This window comes from Prorops nasuta, unplaced genomic scaffold (assembly GCF_024137725.1).
Source record: "Prorops nasuta isolate Cenicafe-Biocafe unplaced genomic scaffold, Cenicafe_Pnas_1.2 PNAS00022, whole genome shotgun sequence".
Classification (NCBI taxonomy): domain Eukaryota; kingdom Metazoa; phylum Arthropoda; class Insecta; order Hymenoptera; family Bethylidae; genus Prorops; species Prorops nasuta.
Window position 1 is genome coordinate 1068252 of NW_027116819.1, and position 21413 is coordinate 1089664.

Here is a 21413-nt window from a genome sequence, read left to right on the forward strand (position 1 = left end):
TTTTGTGTTGGTTTTTACTAATTATAGGTTTCAGAATAAAATGAAGTTTATAAAATTCTGATCTATCATTTTCAAAGATTTGAAAGGTGATTAAACTCTTTTAACTATGAGATCTAGCTAATAGCAGCAGAAGCGATTTTATTTTAAATTTTCTTAATGTCGAAACAAGTATTATGTATACTAGATAGGGAATACAGAATTATAAATATTCTTTTAAATAAACTTCTTTTTATTAATCCTTCAAACATAATTTATTGTTGTATCTCTCATATCTGAAACTTAAAACTGTACACGGTGGTAAATCCTTTTACCTGCATATATATACATAGGAAAAGAAAGGGAAGGGACAAAAGCTTGATTTGAACCGAAATTTTAGTCTAAGATTTACCTCGGGTGAAAAGAAAGAATTTAGAACCTTACAAAGGTCGACCCTCCAATAAAGAGAATATTCTATAGAAATTGTTTTGCAATATTTGCTTTATTGCTGTGAATAATAAGGTTCTTGAAAGCCAAAAGTCATAAGCATAACAGTTCTTTTATTACTCGATATTATAAACAACTGTAGACGCAGTAAGTAGAGAATCGAACAGAATTGCGTATGAATTTTGGTGGCTAGAACCTTAGAACATTAAAGCTTATCTGGGTTTAAGGGGAATCTGTATATCGACATTACAGAGCGAAATCTTGCGCCAAACGAAACGGCTTCATTTCTTAACCGATTTTAACGTTTATACACCTTTTTGGAAACGCCAAAAGATTATCTAGCGATCTTCGTTGGCCGATTTTTTAAATTTCACTTTTTTTTTTAGTTTTTCATTTTTTGAAAAATCGGCCAACGAAGATCGCTAGATAATCTTCTGGCGTTTTCAAAAAGGTGCATAAACGTTAAAATCGGTTAAGAAATGAGGCCGTTCCGTTTGGCGCAAGATTTCGCTCTGTAATGTCGATATGCAGATTCCCCTTAAGACTCTACGCGCCATATACGTTAGGATTGTAAGCCGACATAAACAGAGCGGTTGCCTTTAGACAAAAAAAAACAGAAAGTATCAATAAATCCTTTGAGAGGAAAATTTTGTTACTGCATATTTTCATCTCTATAGTCTTATCCTGCAATGTGAACGGCAGCGCGGATGGCGTAATCGAGGTTTATTTACTATATTTACTTTGAAAAATTAACAAAGAAAATAAGGAAAGTACAGTGGCGGGGGAAGATTTCTCGTATCCCACAATCCGACCTCGAAGAGAGCTCGTGTTAATTGCAATGGGCGGGGCTAAAGGCTGCTGCTGCTGCTCTGTGCTGCTCTGCTGATCGCCTTGATAGCCAATTGTGCACGAGTGCACGCTGCATGCATCCTATCCTATCTACCTGGATTTGCCGGCTGAAATTTCTTCAAACAAAAGTGCTATTCATTCTAGGTTGTACCGTTACGACTTATAAAACTTTTACAAGTCGACTAATTGTAATTTTTCCCGTTTCTGAAATGAAGCACGGTAAAATAGAATTGACGAGAAAGATTCAAAATTGTAGTGGCGGGGTTAACTCCTAGATTCACTATCCAATCGCAAGGGCTGAAGGCTAGTGACGCACGTCCGGTTCTAGCTAAAACATCACATTTTAATAAATAAAAATGAGTCTCGTAAATTTTCTTAAGAAAATCGCCGAGTGATAGTTGAATAGTAATTTTTTAAAAGCGGGAGCTTTTTACGTATTTAATTTAGTCGGTCATTTAGAGTTCGGGGAAATTTTTGACAGTGTTCGCAGCGCCATCATCGGAGTTGCTGAGAATATTTGTTGTGACGTAGTAGGAACTCGTCCTTTCCGTCGACCAACCGTGAGTGGAACATGTCGCATACATCCGAACGAAAGTAAGTAAAGTTTTTCTTGCTTAATCCAAGTCAGTATTGGATATCTTCATTCTCCTAAATCCTTTATTTCTCTCCAACTATCGTCCATTTCCTGCGGTCCTGGCTGACTCTCGTCTGCTGAACGCGAAAAACCGAAGAAAAGTAACGGCAATCGACGGATGCATGCACACGAGACTGACAACATGGCGTGCGTTCGTTTTTGTCACATTGTCCATGGAAAATGCCGCTTTTTTCACGGCCAGCAAACCGTCTCTAACCTTACTTTTATTCAACCCTGCATTTGTATTCCAACCTTTTTCTACTCTTTAATTAGTTTAGTAACTTTCGCTCTTCTCACTGCGTTCTAAGCTTCTCTCCCTTATTTAAAACACCCAAATACGTTATTCCTTCGCGACTAATTACGTAATGAAACGTGCATTTTCAGCAAATTCTTGCCGGTTTTTTTTTCGTTCATACGTTTATATCGATTTCCTGGTAAATTACTGCGTGAAAATCTGTCGCTCTTAAGAAACGGTATGCCTTGCCTTTTCGGTCACGCGAGAGTGTGACTCACTGTCAATGATCGTCATCGATGCGTTTGCAATTTTTCCCAATAACACGCTTTCGCCCTTCCATGAACTTTATATATTTTTCCGCAACTTTTGCTAATATTTAACGATTTAAGATTTTTGTTTGGTCTCTGTTCTATACGTTCCTCTCTCACTACACATCACTTCTTTCTTTTTTCATTGAAATTTAAATTCTCAAGGTCAATATTTATCATTCGGAAACGTGTTAAATATCGTGATTCTTTTATATCCATCCCCACTCTTTATTTGAGAAATGAAATTTCCTGGAAACACGTTGCTGGTATAATAATAATTTTTTGTTTTCAGTGACTTTTTTTCTCAATATCCTTGTTTTTATTAATTTGTACCGAATTTTACAGAAATGATGATCAATGGTCTGGGGATCCAAAGAATGGACCTATTGAGAGCGATGAACCTCTGTATGATGGACCTCCAGGAATGGACCCTGATGGCATCATCGAGTCCAACTGGGACCATGTTAGTATATTATTTAATCTTTGTTTATTCACATTTTAAACTTGTAGATTATTGTTTGAATATGTTCTGTTTAAAAGGATTGTTAATTAAACCAATCTAATAAAATTTGTTTCAATTTGTAGGATGTCGATAATTTCGACGATATGAACTTAAAGGAAGAGCTACTTCGTGGTATCTATGCCTATGGTTTTGAAAAACCATCTGCAATTCAGCGGCGTGCTATTATGCCATGTGTTAAGGGCCATGATGTTATTGCTCAAGCCCAATCAGGTAAAATATTCTGAATCCAAATGTTCAATGTTATTATATAAAAGTGAGCAACGATTAAAGAAAGCAATCATTGACAGGAACCGGAAAAACCGCCACTTTCTCAATTTCCATCCTTCAACAAATTGACACTAGTATAAAAGAATGCCAAGCATTGATTTTAGCACCAACTCGTGAGCTTGCTCAACAAGTAAATATTATTTTTAGCTAATTAAAAGGAAATTCTTAAAAATCTATAGAAACTTACTATTGCTGATTTCATTTTACAGATCCAAAAAGTAGTAATTGCGTTGGGAGACTTTATGCATGCTGAATGTCACGCTTGTATTGGCGGCACCAACGTTCGCGAAGATATGCGTAAGTTGGACCAGGGTGTTCATGTTGTTGTTGGTACTCCTGGTAGAGTGTATGATATGATTAGTCGACGGGCGTTGCGAGCCAATAGCATCAAACTCTTCGTACTCGACGAAGCCGACGAGATGCTGTCTCGTGGTTTTAAAGACCAGATTCATGATGTGTTTAGATTGCTACCTAATGAAGTGCAGGTAATTTAACACAATGAATAATATAGAATTATGAAAATGAGCCGATACTTAGAGGGAAAATTGTTGTCAGGTCATTTTGCTGTCAGCTACTATGCCATCGGATGTGCTTGACGTTTCTAAATGCTTCATGAGAAATCCAATTAATATCTTGGTGAAGAAAGAAGAGTTGACGTTAGAAGGTATCAAACAATTCTACGTGTTCGTTGAGCGCGAAGATTGGAAGCTGGACACTTTGTGCGATTTGTACGATACCCTTAGCATCACTCAAGCTGTAATCTTCTGCAATACCCGTCGCAAGGTCGATTGGCTGACAGACAACATGCATACGCGTGATTTTACCGTTTCTGCTATGCATGGAGACATGGATCAGCGGGAGCGTGATCTTATTATGAGACAATTCCGTACGGGATCTTCCCGTGTACTCATTACCACCGATTTGTTGGCTCGTGGTATCGATGTTCAACAAGTCTCGCTGGTAATCAACTACGATTTGCCTTCCAATCGAGAAAACTATATTCATAGGTATGTTTCACTATTTTTATAGAGGGTAAACCGCTTAAAATGCCCAAGAACATGGACGCAAGAATGCGATTCTCTTTTAGTTACAGAAATTAATGACTATGTCCATGATCCTAGCAGGGCATCTTAAGCAGCGAAGAAATCTGTTATTTTATCATATTCTGTTATCGTCGTATTAAATATATCTTTGTACATGTTCAATCATTTTCTTTTCACCTCTAGTGAATCTTGATGGGATAGTTTTGTTTAAAACGAAAACTTGAAATTATCTCACAGCAATAGCAAATATTTAGTTTGTGCTGATCAAAGTCAATATTTGACTCGTATGATTTTAATTACATGCTTCGCTTGTCACTTAACTCGCTCGTTTAATCCTCCATTACAAATCTACTTCTGATCAATTCTTCATTAATGAAGTCTTGCTTTTTAATCATCGATTAGTAAGTTGATTTGCTTCTTTACAGAATTGGTCGTGGTGGTCGCTTCGGGCGTAAAGGAGTGGCTATAAACTTCGTCACAGATGAAGACAAACGTGCTCTAAAAGATATTGAGCAATTCTACAATACAAACATCGATGAGATGCCAATGAACGTTGCCGATTTGATCTAACTCTCACAATTGGCTATAATTCATTATAATAAAGAAAAAAAAACCAATAATAAAAAAGTAAGTGAACATAAGGAGCTCTCAGCTGATCTCTCATGGTGTGTGAGTATATAAGAGTGAATCGGTGAACTCTGAAAAGTATATGTAAACGCGATCTACCAAAATATTCCAAGGTTATCGTTTAATTGTTTCCGTTTACCGTAAATTGTAGATTACACAGAGGAGGAAAAACTAAGAAAAATAATTCTCTTTGTTCCGTTGCGAAGATCATACAGTAATATAAAACTATTGCACTCTTACAACTATTGCGATTAGTACTATACCAATACCATTTATTGCCACTGCTGTTACTTCTGCTGTTAACTATCATCGGTGTATATCGGGATTATTGTTGTTTTAAGTTAGTACCGTTACCATAACATCATCGTCGACAGGGTAGTAAGGAAACGAGCGTTAGAGAGCATACGACCCCATTCAAGGTTTAGTTTTCCTTCGTCCAGATGGACCCAGTCTTTTTCCCGCCTACAATCCTCTTTCCCTACATCCTATGGCTCGTTGCTCATTGTCCAACTTTTCCTAGTATCGTCTCGAATAATCCGTCATCCTTCAAATTCCCAATAAGAGCGATTTGTACTGTTCGAATCCAGGAACTCCTCGTTCTCATCAGCAATCAGATGTTCCTGAATCTTCTTACAACAAGCATGAGCGTTTTAACATTTCCTAACAGTGTATCGGTGAAAGCTTGTAATGCCATTTACTTTAGGAAATTTCCTTACTGGACTGGACTCGAGCAGCTTTTCTTGACGCGTTTCTCACCCCATTTGCGAATTGTTTGTCTGAGCAGAGGTGTAGTTGGGTATTGGAGGGGGTATTTCAATCACAAGCGTTGCCGCAGAAGAGATTCGCTCGGATTTAGATAATATGAATTTTTGTATATCTCCCAGATGCATTTTATCTGCATATGAAATAAAGTATTTGACCTCTATAATGGTCGTCTCTTTCTTTTCAAGTCTTCATCTTTTCTGTTATAACATTCTTTTATTACTTTACACACTCCAATCTGACTATGAAACCCCTGTATAGACAAAAAGTATTTACGTATAGGCATTTTTATGGTTTTGAAACAATGTGTTACGAATTCTCTTTTTTGTTTAAGAACTTGATTAGTTTTGCTTTTGTGAGGCCGCGAATGAGATTCCTTAAAAATAACAAAATAGCTTTTTCATGTCGTTAAAGAAATTCCCTTGCTAATCAGTTGAATTGTTAGCGAAGTTTTTATTGTGATAACGATGACTACTATATTAAATTATAATTTTAAATTATTAACACTTTCGAAAAAAAAAAGAAAAATGTATGAGAACTCTTATCTACTTTCTATTTATAAAACTTCGACCTTTTTGTATACAGTTCTCATAGGGTTTTGTTTGTATATTTGCAGGAAGTTATGGGCGGCCCACAATGAGGGAGATTTTTTTTGGAAATAAAGACCAAATTTCCTGATAAAAAACACATTAATTTAGTAAACCACCTTTCAAAACTCCTAGCAGGCGTATTATTATTCTATTTTATACAAAAATAAATACATAATAACACTGTTAGGATATGAAATTTAAAAATACATATATCACACAAGCGCGCGCGAGTTTATGATTAAAGTTGCTGTTGCAAATTGCTCTCACTCAGCACTTTTTGCCAGAGTTCTCGATTTCTGCATATGAAGGAAGAAGTTTTTTAAAAGAACGAATGTAATTGATTGAGAATAATTGTGCAAAGGGTTATTTATTAAACGATAATAATAATTACGAATTATATATATATTTTTTTTGTTTTTTTTTTTTTTTTTTTTTTTCAAAAACATTAATCTGTAAATATTGTGAATGTATTGTGAAATAATTCAATAGTTTGTTTTGTATTCACATATCATGTATAACTCGAGAAGATTCATGTAGGTTATTCACAGCATCATGAATAATTTTTTCCTTTTTTTATAACACCTTAATGTGGTGAGTCTGAGGAAATAATTAATGTTTTTATTTATCTAATTTATTTGAATTGACCATTTCTCTTATACCTCCTTCTTAAGTTTTTGCATGCATCAGTGATTCCACTAATAAAATTTCGAAATTTCATAATACTAATAAAATTTGTTTATTACCGCTATGCTGAAGGTGGATGAACTCTTTCTTTCTCTTTCAAACAAATTTTTCTTTATAAGAAAATAAAAATTGGAAGCACCGATCTAGTGATAATTGCAATTTATTAACAAAACACGACAAATTGTATAGATGAGAGATATATGAAACTTCAACTTTTCTCAGACATTTATTCTACTCCATTTTCTCAGTTCTCATAAGAATATCCTATTTTGTACGACAAAGAGTGTCATTATTTAATCACGTAAAGTGTTATATTGATAAGACATTTTATAAAGATTGATTAATGAATGTGTCTTGCTGATTTGCTCTTTTGTAAAACGTCCAATAAGCAAATCTCAAAGAACAATTGGCTCTTAAATGTTTAAGTCATAGCGCCAGCATTTATCAGTACAGAGCAAAATTCGTATGAAGATTCTACGGATTCATGTGGTTAATAGCCATGCAAAGCACTTTGCTAGATTTTTATGAGAACTAATGATATTTTCCTAATTTAAAGGACAATATTAACGCACACTTGTTGAGGGGCAGTTGATAATTTCTAAAAATTACGTTTAAATGCAACAGGGAAGAGAACGAATCGTTGCATTAAAATTTGTTATTAAAAAGGATAGTGTATTTCTTATAATTACCTAATCATGTATGCACACTTTTCAAAAAGCTCCAGTAATGGTACATTAAAGAGAATGAGAAACTGTGGGTGTACAATAAGCCTCTGTATCTATCAATCTTCTGGTTCAATGTCTTCCTTTATAAAAGCAGATTAATGTTTTATAAGAGATCTTGCGTAAGATAGTCATACTGCTTTTCTAAACTTTCAATATATACGTACAGTGTTTCTTTATAAACAATCTTCTCTATACACACATGTGTGTATATGCATATATATACTATTAAACATATTACAGAAACTTACCAAACATTAGTTAATACACTGTTGCATGCATGAGAACATTTAATATTTAGATTAGAAGCGTATATTTTTGTGAAAATTACTAATTATTGCTAGAAGGTAACGCTTTGTTTTTTCTTTTACGGATTTTAAGTATTTTCCATTAAGTGAAATGGGAATTTATTATAGCATAGTATACTGTAATATGAATCTGTTATTATCAACGATGATGCTGAAAGGTCATGATTACATTTGCTATCAAATGAATCACTGTTTACAGTAAACATTGTAAAGGTAATGATTATCAAATTTATTCTAAATATGATAAATTAGTTTTTATAATGACTCTTTTTACAAAATGCACACAAGGTTTTAATATTTCTCGTTTTTTGTAATGTTCTTATGTAAATGACTTGTCATTTTTCAATCTTTTATCATATGATTTAGACAGTTATTTTATGCTCTTAACATTAACGTGTATATTCTGATAAATGTAGGCAATGACTATTCGAATAAAATATTTATTCATGAATAGGTGTTTCCTTAAATTTGAAAGAACTTTATACAAAGCTGTTTATTTTTGATAGCAAACTTGAATTGGTGTTGAATTAAAAATGTTCAATAGAAAAATCTGAATGTTAAATTAAAGAGATTTATACATTTTCTTTTAATATAAATTTTTTTCCTAAAACTGAAAATAAACTACATAAATACTTTTAATGTGGTATAGATTTAGATATAGAAATATGATTGATAAGTTGTATCAGTATATTGCTGTACTGCTGATTCTACATATTGATAAGAAAAAGTAAAAAGTCAAGTTTTTTCATTATTGCAAGGAGCTGCGTCATGGTCGCGTAAAATATTGTGCCCACTTGTTGATTAAACGAATAGATTAATTTGATAAGAATAATGCCTTTGAAAGGTATAAAGGTACTGGAGTTAGCTGGTTTGGCTCCTGCTCCATTTTGCGGAATGATTTTGACAGATTTTGGAGCATCTGTCATTAGAGTAGATAAGGTGAGGTTAGAATTGATTATTTTATCGATTTAAAATTTTTTTTATGAAATATTACTATACTTACAAATAAACAATTAAACTAAATCTTTTTTATAGCTGGGCACTTCGTTTATGTCTGATCCTTTAGGAAATGGTAAACGTTCCATAGCATTAGATATTAAAAATAAAGAAGGGCAAATAATCTTTAAAAAATTAAGTGATAAAAGTGACGTTATTATTGATCCTTTCAGACCAGGTTTGTTTATTCTTCTTTGTATCTAAGATTTCCATATATTTTAAAACAGCTTTCTACAGGTGTAATGGAACGACTAATGCTTGGACCAAATGAACTTATGTCAACAAACAAGAGATTAATTTATGCCAGATTAACGGGATTTGGACAAAGCGGGCCATACTCTAATATGGCTGGCCATGACATTAATTATTTAGCTCTATCTGGTAAAAATCATTCTTTTCAACCTGTGTTATAAGATAAATTTCTTATGCATTTTGAATGAAATTTATAGGCCTATTATCATTATTTGGTCGTGCAAATGAAAAACCTACTGCACCAGTCAATTTTGCTGCTGATTTTGCTGGAGGTGGCCTTATTTGTGCCTTTGGTATTTTACTCAGTCTTTTGGAGCGAACTAAAAGTGGCCTAGGTCAGGTAATCGATGCTTCAATGGTCGAAGGAGCTGCATATGTAGGAAGCTGGTTATTTCGATCACAAAATATGCCCTTTTTATGGAATAATCCACGTGGAGAAAATTTGTAAGGAAATGAGAAAAAGAGAGAGAGAGAGAGAGAGAGAGAGAGATAGTGAGTGAGTGAGTGAATGAGTGAGTGAGTTTTAAAATTTCTTTTAGCTTTAAAAAATATATTTTTTATTATAGACTGGACACTGGAACACATTTTTATGATACTTATGAAACAAAAGATAATAAGTTTATGTCTGTTGGTGCATTGGAACCTCAATTTTATGAACAGTTTATTCAAAAATTAGGTTTGAGTACAGAGGAGATATCGCAGTATAATGAGTTTGAAGAGAAACGCTCAAAGATCTCAACAATCTTCAAGTCAAAAACTCAAGCTGAATGGTGTGACATTTTTAATGGTACTGATGCTTGTGTAGTGCCTGTAGTTAACATAAATGAAGCTGCTTTACATCCACATAACAAAAGCAGACAATCATTTTTAGTTGACAAAAATAATTTAGTAATACCAAACTCTGTACCAAAATTATCCAGAACCCCTGGTAAAAGTGCAGCGGTTTTACGAAATCCCGAAGTAGGGAAACATACAACTGAAATACTTTTAGAATTAAATTATTCAGCAAAAATGATAAAGAATTTATTATCCTCTGGAATTGTGAAACAATTTCAGAAACGCGCAAAGTTATAAAAGTTATGTAGACAGTACTGTATATCGATTTTATGAATAAAGTTAATAATATGTATATAGTATATATATTCTTGTACTTTTAAGTAAAACTTTTAACCATTTTTCTATTTCTAACACCCTAACCTCAAAATTTTCTTGAAAAGAGCTTAAATTGAGTGTTCGATGTGGATTAACTAAATTAACTAAAACGTTCCCCATTGGAAAATAGACAATAGTGGCATTTCAACTTATTCTTAACCATCGAGTCCTCTTGAACGATATCATGTCAAATGTGTTCGATATTTCAAAGGAAACCAATTTAATAGATAAAGCTGATCAAGAAGAAGAAAAACTCGAAATAAAATTAGTGGATCCAACGATAAGTTACGATACATTTTTCAATCAATTTTTCGTTAAAAACGTACCATGTATTATTTCTTCAGAAATTACAGAGAATTGGCCGTGCAAAAAGCAATGGGTTTTGGATAACGCGCCAAATTTCGGATTTCTTGAAAAAGTCTTTGGTAAACTCTATAATTAATCTATAATCAATTATGTAATAAGTAGTTTCATTAATAGTTAAAATCATAAAAATTCACTTAGTCAAAATACTTTTATAAGTTATCTAACAAATTTTAGGACATAATGAAGCACCTGTAGCAAATTGTAATGAAAAATATTATAATTCACAATCAAAACAAAAAATGTTAATAGCAGATTATTTGAAATATTGGAAAGGATATAAAGATTCTAATTATAACAGTAAAATACAATTGCTATATTTAAAAGACTGGCATTGCATACAAAATTTCCCTAATATCGCTATATATAATGTTCCTAAGTATTTTTTGTCTGATTGGTTAAATGAATATTATATTGCACATCCAGAATTAAAGGATGATTATATGTTTGTCTATATGGGTCCACGTGGATCTTGGTAAATTAATTTATATAAATAATTTTTATTTATTTCATCTCTTGGAGCATTATTTAACTAATTGACAAACATTTATATTCAGGACCCCTTTTCATGCAGATGTTTTTACTTCGTATAGCTGGTCAGCAAACATTGTTGGAAGAAAACGTTGGTTATTGTTTCCACCTGGTGAAGAATATCAGCTTTGTAATTTACATGGTCAATTGATATATGATGCAACGTCAGAAGAGCTTTTTAATAAATCTATATATAACCAATATAATTCTGAAACCCTGAAACATTATGATATTATTCAGGAGTCTGGCCAAGCAATCTTTATACCCTCTGGGTGGCATCATCAAGTTTGGAATTTGGTAAATACCTGAAGATAGCTTTAAATAACGAAGCTGCTGTTAATAAAATTATATTAATGTTTTCCTTTTAAAAATAGGAGGATACAATATCTATTAACCATAATTGTATCAACGGCTGTAACATTTGGATAATGTGGATGGCATTAAAAAAAGAATTTGCCCTGGTTATAAGAGAGGTAGAAGATTGCAAAAATATGGAAAATTGGAGAGAACATTGTCAATTGATGTTAAAAACTAGCTATGGAATGGATTATATACAATTTTATGATTTTTTATCATTTATTGCAAAAAGACGCTTAAACTCTATTGTAGAGGGTAATCCAATAATTTCTTTTAAAAACTACAAGCTAGGGGCTAATCAATCTATGTTTGATCTTCGAAGCTTGAAAACTGTTCTAGAGGATTTTATTGCAGAAGTTCAAGACAAATCATTGTACAGTTTAATTTGTAAGAGCAACGAGTTACATGATTTATTAAAAAGTGTAACTTCAATTCTTTGACTGTTTTATGTTGAAATTATTTAATAAAATAAAACAAAACCACATCTTTTAACACAATATATATCCAAAGTTTGAAAATATATATTAACACATTTAATTGTAACTTTTATAAATAAGTTAAATTTATTCATTTTAAATTTTAACATTTTTAAGATAATTTACAATGTATTGAATCTTTAATATGTCTGTTTTTCTATTCCATTCTTGAATTGAGTAATTATTCTCTGATTTACAATAAGTCTTTGACTATCATATGATTGATTTATGTATCCAATTTCCAATTATGAAATCATTCAATGATTACTAGCAATGTCACGTAGATCAAATATTATACTTTAATAATTATTTTAATCACAATGTACAAAAATTCACTTTGTAATAATTAAATGTAATAGAAGCCTAAGTTTAAGCAGTTTCAGATCACAAAAAAGCAATGTAAATTTAGCATGGATAATGAATAATCTTCAGTATTATCATCAATTTTTTTTCAATAAACAACAAATTAATCTGTAACATTAGAAGACTGTCATGTGATTTTGGTATAAGTAGACAGAAATTTGTTGGTGCTGCTACATGTTCTATGCTTCTGTCAACAGTACAGTAATGATGAAAAGTTTACATTTTTAAGGTAAGTAGAAGCTACATATATTACGTTATTTATGAAAGCATCTACATTTTAAATGACAAAATATTTGTTTGTAATAATCGATCCAAAATATACCTTCATACAATAATCCCTAAAATATAAAGAAATTCGATTTCACAATTAAAGACATTAGTGAATAAAGGTGTCGTGTCGTAAAAAGTTCATTACAAGATAATTCATTTGATGAAAAACTCATTATTTTTATATTTGCATTGAGAACATTTTTTAATACTTTTTATTAAATAAAAATTATACCGAGACCTTCCATTTAACACTACTAATAGCTGTATGTACTTAACTCCTTCATCAAATAATATTCTCCTAAATAAAACAAACCACGGCTGACCAGTTAATATTTGAAAATATCAGATAAAGTAAGGTCTATTCAATATTGAGTACAGTATTCTTAACCCTCAAGAGGAGTACTATTACAGTTTTGCGGTTCAAGAGCACATGAATATGTCATTATCCATGTTTTTCATCATTCATATTTTACGATTAAATTAACCAATTTAAACATCTCTCTTTTAATCAATACATTAGAGGGTTTAAAAACAAATAACGACGACGAAATGATTATAAAAATAAAAGTACTTTTAATATAACAGACAAAATAGAACATAATTAATGAAAAGTTGTAAAAATATGATGTTTTTCTTGGATATCCTATACCCTGCAGTACTCCTCTTGAGTATTAAAAGTCTAAAAACGTTAATTAAGACACACACCTTAATCCAATAATATCTTCAATTGTAATAATTTCTATCAGTGATATGATTCTCGCTCGTTAACTCAAGTATAAAAGATTTTGTCCAATCATGAATTTCTTGAAAACAAATGGTACTAGTAGACTACTCATTAAGAGGACATTTTCAAGAGATGCTATAATACCAGTCTGCCGTAAATTGTTTTCAATTGTACGGTACAGACTTCAGAAAGCTATATGCTAATACGACATTTTCCGAGATTTTACATAAAAGTTCTATTTCTTCTTTTCGTAGTTATATCTAATAAGATTCAAGGCGAGATAAGGTTGTATCAAAAGGCGACAATTCTTTATAATGTTGAAGTTTCCAAAGAAACGTTTTTTCAAACCCCGCGTATTGTCTTATACACTTCTAATTGCATAAGCATAAATACCTTACATTTAAGAGCTATTTACATAACGTAATTCTAATAAAAATGTACAAAATCTATAAACGCATTACGTTTCAATTTTTATACAATAGAATGGGGCTTTCTGTGAGAAATTTTAGAAATACAGATTCTACGATATCTAGTGGATTCCAGAAAATGCATAGATAGAATTTGTATAATGTCATTCGTTCATTCTATAGCAATGATGACATTGGACTGCCGACTATTTTTATTCGTTGATCAATAACTAATTGTATTTTAATTAATTATCAAATTAATCTCACTTGCGTCAATTAAATGATCGAGCCTTGAGCGTAGCATGTGAAATAGACAACTCTGTCTATGTAATATTTTTTCGCAAATTCTATTCGCAGTGTAATAATTCTGATACCTTCTTAGTGCTTGAAGATTGTATGATTTTTGTGATATGCGCTTTACACACTTTATCAGTATTAAACTATAAATAATTTACTTACTACAATACATTATACTTCAAGTAGATATGCTTGACACGAAAGATGAGGCGGGCTTGTACCTATCTTAAAAATGAAACACATTCTTTGGAAAGTATTCAGCATTGCTTTGCATACGATTTAATAATTAATATTGCACAGATGCAAAAACTAGGAGAGAAGAATTGTTCTAAAGCTTTTATATATAGCTTCGCTTAAAATTGAACTAAAACTTAATTTTTAATTTCTTTCTTTTTAAAAATTGAATTTACAAAAGAATCAATAAAATTAAAATTAGAATTTTACCTTGATTTTTACAAGTTTTACGATTTTTTTTAATCGCGATAGAAGGATCTCATTATATATTTTAGAAAACACTAATAATTTTTCAGCTTGCATGGCAAGTATATCTACTGCATTCATAAACGTCACGTTTCACAATGCCTGAACGATTTTTAACAATGAGAATTTTCAACACTATATGAAGGTCAAACTTGTGAAACGTGAATATAGCATGCGTTTATGATAAATTTTTATATCATCTATATAATAGATACAATTTCTTGAGAACGTGCAGCTTCCGTCTTTTTACAATAAACTAAAAGAAATGAAAATGAATTATTGGAAATGCTTTAGAAAAATCAACAAACCAACAAAATAAAGGAAGCCTTAATAAAACGATTAACATTTTCAGGGGCTCTTTTGGAAGGAGGTTCAAATCATATTGGTCTTTACTTTAAAATTAAATTGGATGGGTAGGAAGTGTTTGTAGAGGTGGTACTGTCGGAGTGGTAGGTGTCGTCGGAACTGGCACTGATGCTGCTGGAATTGGTTGATGGGTTGGCCTGGGAGGTGACAACAGTTCCTGTCTATCTCTTTCCCTTTCCCTGCCAGGTCTCCATGCTTCCAAAAGTGCTTCGACTCTTTCTTCAGTAGGTCCCCACCGTGCTGCTCCTGCAGCGTTTTGCAACCAGACTACTAATGTGCCATGCGCAGCTCTGATATTAATTTCTCCTCTGAAAATTCGTTCATCTTACTTTAATAAGTAAAGATTAAGTTTTCTTCTTTAAGATAAATAGCAATTACTTACAATTAAGAACAATCTTAAATACTTTTTTATTAAAACTTACTTAGGTAAAACATGTTGAAATCCATTTCTATATTCGTGTTCCATTGCAGGTACAACAACCTGTTTACGTTTAAAGTGACTCCCTTCCAATTTGATAAGAGCATTGGGTGCTGGATCTCTCCATTCGGGCAGAAAAACTACGAAGGACAACGGCTCGGTGGAATCTGATAGTAACCGTTCAAAGTGGTTCACCATAGCTTCCATAAGCTCTTCGCAGTAAGGTGGATTTGCTTGAAAAGAACCACTTACAGGCCTGAAATCGAGAAATGGACCTCTCGAGCCAAAATAAGAGTCTGTATCGGCAAAAGTTGAACAATATTGTCTAAAGTAACAATTGAGTGGAGAGGCAAAACATTCAAACGTTACTCCGAAGGAGCGCTGAAGGCACTCGAAAACAGTCACAGGTAGAGCCATTTGCGTAGCTTGACCCTCGTTAATTCCAAGATAGGTTTGATATCTTTTCAGCATACACCAAACACGAGGCAGAAACATCTCAAATTTTTTGTCATCGAAACAGTTATACCTGTAGAGGTGTTCAAGCTTTGTCAGATGACTATTATTGATGCACATAGTATCTCCATGGAAGCGAAGCATAGTCTGTTCCCTTTCTGGTAAATAATCCACTTGTGGAAGTCTAGGGGTTGGCAAAGAAAATTGCACTGGGTAACACCAAACCTTTCTCTGTGTGCTTGCAGGCCCACCGAGAGGTATTACATCTCCTAGTCCGTTATCTTTAAGAATTTGATTATTCTTGTCTTTTACTTTTTTTGCATATTCAGTAGATAAATGATAGATCTTCAGACAAATTCCTTCGACGCTCGCTTTTACAGTCTCTGTCAAATGTGGTTGGCATTGACGCTTCAAGTGAGCCAACCTGTCTTGAAAATCATCAAACGTTGCACCAACTGTCCGTCTAAGCCATTGAAAAGTATCTTCAGCATTCCATTTCACCACTTTTCTACTTTCTGGTGAAGCTGCCCTAGACTCAATCATTTTCTTGGCTGCTTCTGCATATCTGGATAACTGCTTTCTGGCATCACCCGTGAATTTTGGCCTAACCAGCTTGATAGGTATATCATTCATGATTTCCCGATACATAGACATTGAGATTTCAGGGAAACACTGACTGGGTAGCAAAGGATCAGAGCCGCAATCTATGACTTTTCGCTCCATCAGCCAGCGGTTAAAAGAATCCTTTGGAGCATCTATAGATTCCCTTGTATGACACAACTCTTGATAACATTGTCGTAATTTTGATAGAAGGCCACATCGTAAAGCCTCAACATCGGGATGTACATGTGGTAAATTAGAGGGCGCACGTTCGAAAATTATTACATTTGTTGGAATTTCCAAATCCCATGGACCCCTGTTAAATTATTAATAAATTACTACATAAAACTAAGATCAATGAATATCTTTTCAAAAACAAACCAAATACTAAAATAGCAGCTCTTACACTAAAATAAACTTTTTCACAGGTTGTACAGCGTTGCCCTCTTCGGATGCTCTTCTCTTTAATGCACCACCGGGTGTACCAGGTGGAATTGCCCCATTACCAGGTATAGGCGATACTCCACATATACCTAGAGGATCTGTAATAGGATCAAATTGTGGTTTAAGAGTTGGAATAACCCATAATGATTCTCCCGTTAACTTATTCCAAAAGTATGGCCTATTTTCTCTTTTGCTCCAAAATTTTTTCCATCCCTGTTGTTGAAGCTCTGGAGTGAGATCAGGTTCAGGAAAACTTCCTGGCGGAATACCCTACAATGACAAATTGCTTTAAATCAGTATCAAACAAAAATAAAATATGTTATTCTAAAATTAAATCATACTTGAGCTATTAGCCCTGGTTGCTGAATATGACTAATCGACGAGCAATGTTCACCCGCAGTCTGCACCTGTGGTAGTATAGGAGCTTGGAGTTTAACTGGTGTAGGAACTATTACTGCAGACACAGTCGAAGTAGCGTCAGTTTGTATAGTCGAATGATGATGATGCATTGCTGGTAAAGATGATACTGATTGTCCTGTTATTGGCTCCCACGAAGTAGTGATAGGTACCTCCTGTTTTCCTCCACTTACTTCATTCATGGTTGGTTAAATTCTTCAATTTTATTCAATAAATAAAAAACCATGAATAAAGCACTAACGATTTTCCTTCTGCAAAATATTGCACATTAGGGATTGATGTTACATTAAAATCATCTTTGCTTATATGCGCTGTTGAGAAGACTGATTCTTAGTAATAATATAAAAGAAACAGATTTCTCTTGAATACGTTATTTAATAAGATAATATGCAAAAGTCAATAATGAAGCTTGATTGACAGTATTCGATGATTTAATGTTTGTTTACATACTAAGTTGACGATATTATTTGTAGACAGAATTTAGCGATATAATCAGGTAGAAACGTGTAAAATATATCATAAAGTTAAAAGAAAACTTACAGAAATTCATGGAGATATCATTTCATTGAAAATTTTCCAATAAAATTAAAATTCATTCATAATTTGTGCAATTTGACGCAACGATCTCCACCTGTACAACGCCATTTGCTTTACTGATATATATATATTAAAGATTAAGGCCTCTTTTTATTAAAATCCAAGCATCAAGTTTTAAGGTATGTTTTCATTCTGTCGCACTCATCGATAAAATGTGCGATTTCAAAATATTATCGAATAGCTACTTGTAGAACCAATAACAGCTTTCTCTTATTAGCTTAGCGCTGCGAAAAATAATTATGATTGATCAAAATGATCAAATTGAAATATTGGCGACTGTTCAGCCAATCACATTAAGTATTTTTTTTCATAAAAGGAAAATTTTTATGCACTCAGTAGTCAGCAGTCAGCACTATAGCGCCAGCCGCCAAATAGTGCAGCGTGTCCGTCGTGAACGCCCGGTGTTACAAAAGTCTTGTTTAAGCTGGATTAAGTTAATTACATTATATTTTATATCACGTAGAATATAGCATAATTAACTTAATCCAGCTTAAACAAAACTTGTGACACCGGGCCTTATACACATAATATACATAAAGTATGCGGAAAGTATACTAAATTAAAACGCCATATTTCTAGTTTCCTTCTTCCCCCTCTTCTCTCGGCATGATAATGGCGTCATCTGCCATCATTCGACAGTCATACCTCGCATCACAAGTGTGCACTGAAATAAAGTATATTAAATATTAATCAAGTCATTTCCAGTTTAGTACATACCCAATTACAATAAATGGAAATCCCAAAAAAAACAATTGATGGTAATACACCATTCAGAAAATTAAATCCAGCAACGTTATATAAACTTACTCAAATTCTAAGTATTTCTGATTGTTGGAAAAAATTAATGATTATTATTCCTAAAGAAGATAATCCTAGAATTCCCAAATTCAAAAGTGAAGATTTCGGGTAAGCATATATATATTAACTGAAAATAGACCTGCAATATAGTATTTTTCATTAAAGTATAAAAAAGAATTTAAAAATTTTTAGATTGATTGAACAAGCTGCTAAGAAGCAAAATAGGAATGCAGCTGCAATTCTCTTAGATGAATGGTTGGCTGTGTCGACTATGGGGAAGAAAAGATCACCAACAATAAATATGTTATTGGAATTATTAATAAAAGCAGAATTATTAAGGGCTGCAGATTTTATTGCTAGAGATGTTCTACAGAGTATGCATGATTAATTTAAATTTGCTTTATAAATTAATATATTTATGTAAATGGTTAGTAAAAAATTCTTCCATTATAGGTAGGCTGCCAAATCGACCACAATTTGGTCCAGTTGCTTCTGTAGACACTTCTGATGGGGTTATTAATAAAATATTGGAAGAAAGAGTAGAGCTACCAAATCCTTCTATAGATGTAAATTTTATTTGTGGTGCAACGTTGAAGCAAGAAATAAACAAATCAATGTGTTTTCCTAACATTGTAAGCACATCAAGGTGTAATACACACACACACATAGGTAATACAAAAATAACAAAACTAAATTTTGCTGATAAATATCAGGATGAATGTTTAAACGTATTACAATTTCATGGATGTGTTGATCTTATAGAATTTAGAACTGAGAATGCTGAAAATATTGAAGAAAACCATAGCAATAAAAATGAGTTTACTTCGCAAGAATTGTCAAAAACTTTTGAAGAAATACCTGAAGCCATAATTACAATGAATAAGAATGACAAGCCATTCATCGATCTTCCAACAGGTTTCAATGATTGTTTTCCGAGAACTTTTAATGCTGGTTTTACAATTATCAATAATAAAAATCTTGTTGAAAGTAAAAGTGACTCTCCTGAGCAAATAAACGAATGTGCAATTCCAATTAGTGGTAGTGAAATATATAATGCAAAGAATATTGAATTGAATAGTGAGCCATGTGTTTTAGAGTCAGCTGAACTACCAGTTTTCCTGGTAAACTTTGAAAATCCTGCAATGAATAATGAAAGCCCATGTACTGTACAAAAAAAATCTAACAATGTACTAGCTACTCTTAAATCTGAAGAACTACCTGTTATATTAGTAGAAATTAATAATGCTGGAATGTATCAACCAAATAAAGCTCAAATTTCAACTTAGCAATTACTTAAGGCAAAGACCGAGCTTATCACTGTATTTCCCAATAGCACAGAGTCGACTTATATTTTACTTTATGTCGACTACTGTTGCCTAAAGTCGACTTTAATGTAAACTTATTCTTGCTAGAAAGTCACCTTCAAGCCGTCTTTAACGGGATCCCTCAAGCCCTCTGTAGCCAATATTACGGAACGAAAAACGAGGGAGAATTGTCCAGCGCTATTTTTCAACCGATTTCAATGTTTTTGGCAGAGTTGCCAAGTGTAGTACTTTCGGTACTACCGTAGTAGTTAGGGTGAGTCCGACCAAAACCTGTAAGGTAAAATTTTACCATGTAGGATTGCCAATTTTTCGAAAATACATATGTTGATTGGCTAATTCACAGCAAATTGGCAATCCTACATTGTAAAATTTTACCTTACAGGATTTGGTCGGACTCACCCTAATTTCAAAATACATAATGCATGGTCCGTGAGCCAAGACAAATGTTAGTATTTATTGTATCGTACATACATACCACAAGTTATAAAGTAATATAAAGAAATAAAGTGACAGTTTTAATCTTACTGACAGCTGATATACTGATGGTATAAGTGAATAAATAAAGTGACGAAATTTGTAAAATGTACATAAAAATAATTTTTAAAAGTATATAAAGGACTGAACATTTTAGATAAGTATAACAATAAATTTTATAATATAAAATGTAAGATATAAATATTTTGTGGTACTTTTTGGGATTTTATTTCAGATTAAATTATAGTAATGTGTTTACTATGTCACTACTGAGGATGGAGCTATGTGGATTGAACATTAAAATGAAAGGAATAGATTCACCATATTATGGTTACTGTGTCATCGCTGAGGATCAAACTGTGTTAATTGAGATGAATATTAAAATAAACAAGTCAACACATTGGGTAAATACGATACAAATAAAGAAGCTGGCAGATTACATTTGTAATTTCAAATGTAAGATTTTATATAGTACTTTTTGGGATTTTGTTTCAGATTAAATTATTGTAAAGTGTTTACTATGTCAATGGTGAGAATGGAGCTATGTGGATTGAACATTAAAACAAAAGGAATAGATACACCATAATGTTGTTTCTGTGTCATCGCTGATGAGGATCAAACTGTGTTAATTGAGACAGACATTAAAATAAATGAGTCAGCAATTTGGATAAATACAATAATAAATAAAGAAAATGACAGAATAGATATATAATATAAAATGTAAGATGTTTTATAGTACTTTGTGGAATTTTGTTTCAGATTAAATTATAGTAATGTACGTGTGTTTACTGTATCACTGCTGAGGATGAAGCTATGTGGATCGAACATTAAAAAAAAAGAATAGATTCACCATAATGTGGTTACTGTGTCATTGCTGA

At 32.6% G+C, this 21413-nt stretch overlaps 5 protein-coding genes across 9 annotated transcripts; 4 read left to right on the forward strand and 1 right to left on the reverse strand.

The window, feature by feature from the left end:
• The first annotated feature begins 1731 nt into the window (after nucleotides 1–1731).
• eIF4A (eukaryotic translation initiation factor 4A) lies at nucleotides 1732–6356 on the forward strand. Of its 4 annotated transcripts, none has more exons than XR_010823915.1 (8): nucleotides 1732–1866; nucleotides 2795–2912; nucleotides 3035–3182; nucleotides 3260–3369; nucleotides 3449–3724; nucleotides 3795–4246; nucleotides 4708–4951; nucleotides 5061–6356. XR_010823915.1 is itself a non-coding variant. In XM_066740300.1 (7 exons), the coding sequence occupies exons 1-7, from the start codon at nucleotides 1844–1846 to the stop codon at nucleotides 4850–4852; spliced, it is 1272 nt and encodes a 423-aa protein (XP_066596397.1). In that variant the 5' UTR covers nucleotides 1732–1843; the 3' UTR covers nucleotides 4853–6356. The 4 variants fall into 4 exon arrangements, 1 of the variants encoding a protein (XP_066596397.1); XR_010823916.1 differs by having other exon boundaries at nucleotides 4708–4909; XR_010823914.1 differs by having other exon boundaries at nucleotides 4708–4909; nucleotides 6288–6356.
• Nucleotides 6357–6511: 155 nt separating this feature from the next.
• Nucleotides 6512–10359, forward strand: Amacr (Alpha-methylacyl-CoA racemase). 2 transcript variants are annotated; one of them, XM_066740302.1, is made up of 5 exons: nucleotides 6512–8914; nucleotides 9011–9149; nucleotides 9209–9352; nucleotides 9421–9667; nucleotides 9790–10359. In XM_066740302.1, the coding sequence occupies exons 1-5, from the start codon at nucleotides 8807–8809 to the stop codon at nucleotides 10295–10297; spliced, it is 1146 nt and encodes a 381-aa protein (XP_066596399.1). In that variant the 5' UTR covers nucleotides 6512–8806; the 3' UTR covers nucleotides 10298–10359. The 2 variants fall into 2 exon arrangements, with proteins under 2 accessions (XP_066596399.1, XP_066596401.1); XM_066740304.1 differs by having other exon boundaries at nucleotides 8799–8919.
• A 58-nt stretch (nucleotides 10360–10417) lies between these two features.
• Nucleotides 10418–12123, forward strand: JMJD4 (jumonji domain containing 4). The gene is made up of 4 exons (XM_066740301.1): nucleotides 10418–10800; nucleotides 10916–11213; nucleotides 11296–11566; nucleotides 11644–12123. The coding sequence occupies exons 1-4, from the start codon at nucleotides 10560–10562 to the stop codon at nucleotides 12064–12066; spliced, it is 1233 nt and encodes a 410-aa protein (XP_066596398.1). The 5' UTR covers nucleotides 10418–10559; the 3' UTR covers nucleotides 12067–12123.
• Nucleotides 12124–12278: 155 nt separating this feature from the next.
• Pcif1 (Phosphorylated CTD-interacting factor 1) lies at nucleotides 12279–18318 on the reverse strand. Its single transcript, XM_066740299.1, has 5 exons — nucleotides 17882–18318; nucleotides 17266–17592; nucleotides 16887–17194; nucleotides 15432–16796; nucleotides 12279–15317 (listed from the first exon to the last, which is right to left on the reverse strand). The coding sequence occupies exons 2-5, from the start codon at nucleotides 17521–17523 to the stop codon at nucleotides 15044–15046; spliced, it is 2205 nt and encodes a 734-aa protein (XP_066596396.1). The 5' UTR covers nucleotides 17524–17592; nucleotides 17882–18318; the 3' UTR covers nucleotides 12279–15043.
• A 67-nt stretch (nucleotides 18319–18385) lies between these two features.
• On the forward strand, nucleotides 18386–20170 carry LOC136781411 (uncharacterized). Its single transcript, XM_066740305.1, has 4 exons — nucleotides 18386–18844; nucleotides 18929–19110; nucleotides 19190–19405; nucleotides 19499–20170. Exons 1-4 carry the CDS (start codon nucleotides 18669–18671, stop codon nucleotides 20020–20022), a joined length of 1098 nt encoding a protein of 365 aa, XP_066596402.1. The 5' UTR covers nucleotides 18386–18668; the 3' UTR covers nucleotides 20023–20170.
• The last annotated feature ends 1243 nt before the right edge of the window (nucleotides 20171–21413 follow it).

Bases quoted from the DNA above. Each gene is read 5' to 3' on its own strand.
- eIF4A (XM_066740300.1), top strand. From the start codon at position 1,844: ATGTCGCATACATCCGAACGAAA. The intron at 2,913-3,034 runs GTTAGTATATTA...TTCAATTTGTAG, and splicing joins TCGAGTCCAACTGGGACCAT to GATGTCGATAATTTCGACGA. The intron at 4,247-4,707 runs GTATGTTTCACT...GCTTCTTTACAG, and splicing joins CGAGAAAACTATATTCATAG to AATTGGTCGTGGTGGTCGCT.
- LOC136781411 (XM_066740305.1), top strand. From the start codon at position 18,669: ATGGAAATCCCAAAAAAAACAATTGATGGTAATACACCATTCAGAAAA. The intron at 18,845-18,928 runs GTAAGCATATAT...AAAAATTTTTAG, and splicing joins TTCAAAAGTGAAGATTTCGG to ATTGATTGAACAAGCTGCTA. The intron at 19,111-19,189 runs GTATGCATGATT...CTTCCATTATAG, and splicing joins TGCTAGAGATGTTCTACAGA to GTAGGCTGCCAAATCGACCA.
- JMJD4 (XM_066740301.1), top strand. From the start codon at position 10,560: ATGTCAAATGTGTTCGATATTTCAAAGGAAACCAATTTAATAGATAAA. The intron at 11,214-11,295 runs GTAAATTAATTT...ATTTATATTCAG, and splicing joins ATGGGTCCACGTGGATCTTG to GACCCCTTTTCATGCAGATG. The intron at 11,567-11,643 runs GTAAATACCTGA...TTTTAAAAATAG, and splicing joins ATCATCAAGTTTGGAATTTG to GAGGATACAATATCTATTAA.
- Amacr (XM_066740302.1), top strand. From the start codon at position 8,807: ATGCCTTTGAAAGGTATAAAGGTACTGGAGTTAGCTGGTTTGGCTCCT. The intron at 9,353-9,420 runs GTAAAAATCATT...TGAAATTTATAG, and splicing joins TAATTATTTAGCTCTATCTG to GCCTATTATCATTATTTGGT. The intron at 9,668-9,789 runs GTAAGGAAATGA...TTTTTATTATAG, and splicing joins AATCCACGTGGAGAAAATTT to ACTGGACACTGGAACACATT.
- Pcif1 (XM_066740299.1), bottom strand. From the start codon at position 17,523: ATGAATGAAGTAAGTGGAGGAAAACAGGAGGTACCTATCACTACTTCG. The intron at 17,195-17,265 runs GTATGATTTAAT...TTGTCATTGTAG, and splicing joins AACCAGGGCTAATAGCTCAA to GGTATTCCGCCAGGAAGTTT. The intron at 15,318-15,431 runs GTAAGTTTTAAT...ACGAATTTTCAG, and splicing joins TTTCAACATGTTTTACCTAA to AGGAGAAATTAATATCAGAG.